The sequence below is a fragment of the Vigna unguiculata genome, chromosome 5 (assembly GCF_004118075.2).
Source record: "Vigna unguiculata cultivar IT97K-499-35 chromosome 5, ASM411807v1, whole genome shotgun sequence".
In the NCBI taxonomy this organism is placed as follows: domain Eukaryota; kingdom Viridiplantae; phylum Streptophyta; class Magnoliopsida; order Fabales; family Fabaceae; genus Vigna; species Vigna unguiculata.
Window position 1 is genome coordinate 10,560,122 of NC_040283.1, and position 4,744 is coordinate 10,564,865.

The 4,744-nt window shown below is 34.5% G+C and overlaps 1 protein-coding gene across 1 annotated transcript; it reads right to left on the reverse strand.

Moving 5' to 3' along the window:
- LOC114185365 (transcription factor DIVARICATA) lies at positions 1-2,687 on the reverse strand. The gene is made up of 2 exons (XM_028073046.1): positions 1,614-2,687; positions 1-1,095 (listed from the first exon to the last, which is right to left on the reverse strand). Exons 1-2 carry the CDS (start codon positions 2,036-2,038, stop codon positions 660-662), a joined length of 861 nt encoding a protein of 286 aa, XP_027928847.1. The 5' UTR covers positions 2,039-2,687; the 3' UTR covers positions 1-659.
- Between the last annotated feature and the right edge of the window lie 2,057 nt (positions 2,688-4,744).

Consider the following 4,744-nt stretch of genomic DNA (forward strand, 5'->3'; position numbering starts at 1 on the left):
TAATGGTTCCAAGACATTATGTTTCATATCAAATGCTTTATGATTGATCACACATTTTTTTTGGTACACCAGGACCAAAGTTCTGTCCAATTCCTCACCACATTTCAAAAAGCTCTGCTATAATCATAATTTATGGCTTTAGATACAATCCTGTTAAGCTAATAAAAACTAACACTCCAAATTGCTTTATATTACACCACTACTGCATCAACATGATTGATGCTTTTATTTAATTCTTTATGGAAACTTGGAACTCAATATTTATTTCAACCATCTTTCAAAAAGGTAAGGGCAATCTGCAGACAACTCTTGCCTCTATGGGAAGATGAACATCAGATGAAAGCTCACTCAAGCTTTCAATCTAGCTACAATCAAATTACCAAACATGTAATCTGAAAATCATATTACACATCATCACCAAACTTAACTCCTCAGACAGACTAGTTTCAGAATCTTAATGTCAGAACAAGATTCCAACTAATCTCTACATACATTCTAGTTACTAAGGACTAACTCCAGTCCCTCCTCAACATATTCACACAAACTATCTATGAAGCAATCCAACATCGCTGAAAAGGGTTCAAATTCAAACTTTTAGTACCTTCAAAACTCTAAACCCTGAATGAGATGCACAGATCAATTGTATTTGCACACTAGTATCACAAGGTGAAAACTGGCATCCATGGAGATTGTCTAAGTAGATTATGCTCCTGTGGTCTAGATTCATACGAGGAAATCCCATGCAGTGGTGCTGCCATGAACATGTTTCCATTTGTTGAGTTGAAAACAAAAGGCATGTCATCACATGGCGTTTTCCAATCATATTCCTGCTTCACCATGCTAGACAATTTCTGATTCTGTAAAGGTGAAGAAGGCCTGGTAGTGTCTGATGAAGGAGATTTTGTTTCTTGGAGATTCACCATTGTGATGTCATGGATACTTGATCTCCTCTTGTCCTTCCCCCCTGTAAGCTGCCTGATGAAGTACTTCTGAGCATGACTTGCAACCTGGGTAGGTGTCCTTGTGGTCACAAAGTTCCTTGAAATGTTTCTCCAATCCCCTTTACCATACTTCTTCAGACCAAGCAGAAATTGCCTGTGTTTTTTTCAACAACCAAAGACTTCAGAACAGGCAAATAGCAAAAACCCTGAACATGAGGCAGATATGCAAATGCAAGACACCAACACGAGAAACATTTTCCGAGGGTAAAATAACATAAAAATCAGGCAGATATGTATAAACACTCAACCAAACAAACACATAAATCAAACATCCCAAGATAACCTATAAACAAGGCTTTTATATAGCAGTTACCGTTTTGTTACAGTTCTTGATAGTATTTACAGACAAACAGTTGATAGGAAAGTACAGATAAATGCAGTTGATAGGGAAGAACAGATGAATGCATCTGATGTGGCCATAATTGTAGTCCAAAAGACCTCAAAAACCTTGAAATTGCAAAGAAAATCGCAGTGGCTTATCCCTTTTAAAAAAATTACTTAAACAACTTAAATAGAAAGCCTTTTAGCATCCTAACGATTAATCAACCATAAATTTGAACATTGATCTAAATTGGGATCACCAAAAGAAGGTGATGAGATGGATTCAAATACCTGTGCTCTTCTTCAGTCCATGGCACTCCTTTCTTCCTTTCCTGCTCAGATGGCCTAGTGGATGCACCCCTTTTCTCACCAACAGCACAAAAGTGCTTGAACTCGTCATAGCTTTGACTGTTAACCCACTCCAATGTGAAAGAACTGGTAGTATAGCCAGGAACTGGAATCAAACCTGCTTCAATGACACTCACATCTTCCTCAAGCTCTCTGTACTGTTGGATCACATCACCAACAGTTTTCCCAGGAATCATGGCTGCCACCCTCATCCATCTATCAGGGGTGTCCTTATCATAGTAAGCCAAAGCATTCTCGAACAGCTTGTTCTCTTCCGCAGTCCATCCTCCTCCCTTGCTTTCCTGGAACAACCAGTTGGAATTTTGGAGATAGGAGGCTGGAGACAGTACTTCAATTGCCCTATTCATGATCTCACTGACAATCGAACATACCCAGCAGGTCAAAACAACAGCTTTTGAAATCAACTCTCTCTCTCTCTCTCTCTCTTAGAAAAGTTCAAAGAGAGAGAGATACCCGAGATAGGAATGCACGGGATAGGAGGTTATATTGGACAAAGGAATCCAAATCCAAAGAGACTTTGTTCGAAAACTGAAGAGAATCAATGAGGGGCAAAGCATAAACCCGCAAGAAACTCTTCAGATCTAAGAGAAGAGGAAACAATCAGCATAGGAACCAAAGGCGAAAAGAAAAGGCTAAACCCATATAAAAATTATAGAGTGACACTCAATAATTGGTAGGGCTGTGAAGAGCATAGAAGATACACGTATCTAAGTAGTATTGGAGTATTGGTGGTAGAATCTTTGGTAGAAGCAAAAACAGTAAAGAGGGGGCAACTGGGAAAAGCAAAAAGGTGGAGATTTGAAGAGAAATAGAAGTGGGTGTGGGGTGTGAGGTGTGTGCAGTGCAGAGAGTGGTAGAAGGAGGAGTGAAGAGAAATGTGTGAAGTGATTGAAAGACAGCGATCTATGGAACAGAGAAGAGGAGAGAGATAGTCAAAAGGGTTGAGTTGTGATTGGTGCAGAGGATGTTTGTGGGGGCTGAGAGTGAGACTAATAAGGTGACAGTGACTCACTAACAATCTTTGGTTTGGGTTTTGAGTGAGACGATGAAGGTGTCGCTGTCAAACTCATGAACACATTGACAATGGAGACATGAGAGAGCAACGTTGAGGTTGGCTAAACAGTCCATGACCCACTGTTAATTTTTTGGTTATGCTATTTATGAAACTATTTTTTCTGTTCATAGGATTTTTTTCCCGTGTTTAAAAACTATTTGATTTAGCATTTTGGTATACATTTTTTAATCTGATTTCGTTCTTAACGTGTAAGACTATAACTATTAAGTTAAAGTTATTTTTTTTTATGAATTTAAACGAGTTAAAAAAAATACATGCATACGAATTAAAATAATTAATTTTTAGATTGAAGATTTCAGTGTAAAATTATACAAGTATGCCCTTTGTAATAGTTAAAAATTGCCAATAATAATTGAGTGCGAACACATTTTAATAAAAAATTTGAGGATTTTAAAATGTCAAAAATCCTATTAATTAGATTTATTCAAAAGTTTTAAGACTAAAATCACGTTTGAACGGAAGTAAAAAAAAAAGTAAAACGCATTTCGTTTTTACTTTGGAGACTTTTAAGGAGAGAAAGTAACATGAAATTTAAGGATGAAATTGATGGTGTTTTCAAAATATTGATCAAGTGGTTGTTGTGATTTTACGAGCTTTACATTTGTTTTAGTAATTTTTTTCATATAATTCTATTTCATTTAAAATTCCTTTTAATAATAATGAGTTTCTTGTATCATTTTTTCCTTTCAATGCAAATTAATTATTTAATCTGTTATGATTAGGTTTGTAATAAATATAATTTATGATTTGATCTTAGTTATGAATTTAATTAATTTAACTAGTTTTTCTTGTAATTTTTTAATGATTTTGAATAGTGTTTAACTATTCTGTTATATAAAATTAATACAAAATACTTTAGTCAAAGATTAAAATTTAATTTTGAAATACTTTTCCACTATATATAATTTTAATGTGTATATAACACATACAAAAATTAAAATAACAAAAAAATAATAATTGGATGAGTTGTCTCACCGGTCTATTCACGATCTCGTTTTGTAATAGCAGACTAATGGAAATTATAGTAAAAATCCTTAATGTTTAAATGAAATTCAACTAATGTAAATAAATACTACGAACTAAATATGTGAGAGGGAAAAGAGAGACATAATTAAGAATATTTTACAATCAAAGTACAAAAGAAAATAGTAAAAAAAGGTTCCACTGTCGATCAAATCGTGTTACATAATTTCCATGGATCATCCTAACCACAACATGGCAATCTCGTTGTTCATGGTTTACACTTGTACACCACTATCACACTTCTCTTTGCTCCCACTTCCCAATGTTCTTATGAACAAAAGTATGAGAATCACAAACCCTTTTCTTATATAATCTTTATCCAGCTTAGATGTCGAAACTGTGGGTGGTTGTTTGTCTAAGGTTTTTTTTTTCGTGATTAATAAATTTGATTTTCTCTTACTAAACCCCACATGCATTTTATTGATTTTCTTTACTTCTTTCAAGGGAAATACAACTTGAAAAAAGTATTTAAAGTATCTTTGTGCTGTTTACTTAAAAAACAAAAAAAAAAAAAACAAGAGAAGAGAAGAAAATAGGTATATGAACAACTTTAGATATTTCAATTTTCAACAATAAGCTATTTCATATTGGAGAGTATATATCTCATAAAAATATAATTTCTTTTATATTTTTTGTATGACAATTTATTATAAAGAAGGAACCATGTCGATTAGGAAAGAGTTACATCAGTAGAGTATCTTTCATCAAGTGGAACTGCAGCAATTCAAAGATCGATCATTTGGAGGCTGAATTTGTAAATAAATGTGTCAACATGTTTGGGGTCACGCTTTGAATAGTGTCACAGAAGGACATTAAAAAAAAAAGGCAAAGTTCCTGAAAGTGGTATCAACAGCCTCACCAGCCAAAGGCAGAGATCGACAAAGAACAGTTAAGCATGTGAACGAACGACCAAGAACCAAAGGTAACAGTTCTGAGATGCTAATGAACCCTACAA

Excerpts from the sequence above, each read along its gene's own strand:
- LOC114185365 (XM_028073046.1), bottom strand. The coding sequence starts at position 2,038 with ATGAATAGGGCAATTGAAGTACTGTCTCCAGCCTCCTATCTCCAAAAT. Across the intron at positions 1,096-1,613 it reads TGGACTGAAGAAGAGCACAG|GCAATTTCTGCTTGGTCTGA; the intron begins GTATTTGAATCC and ends AAAAAAACACAG.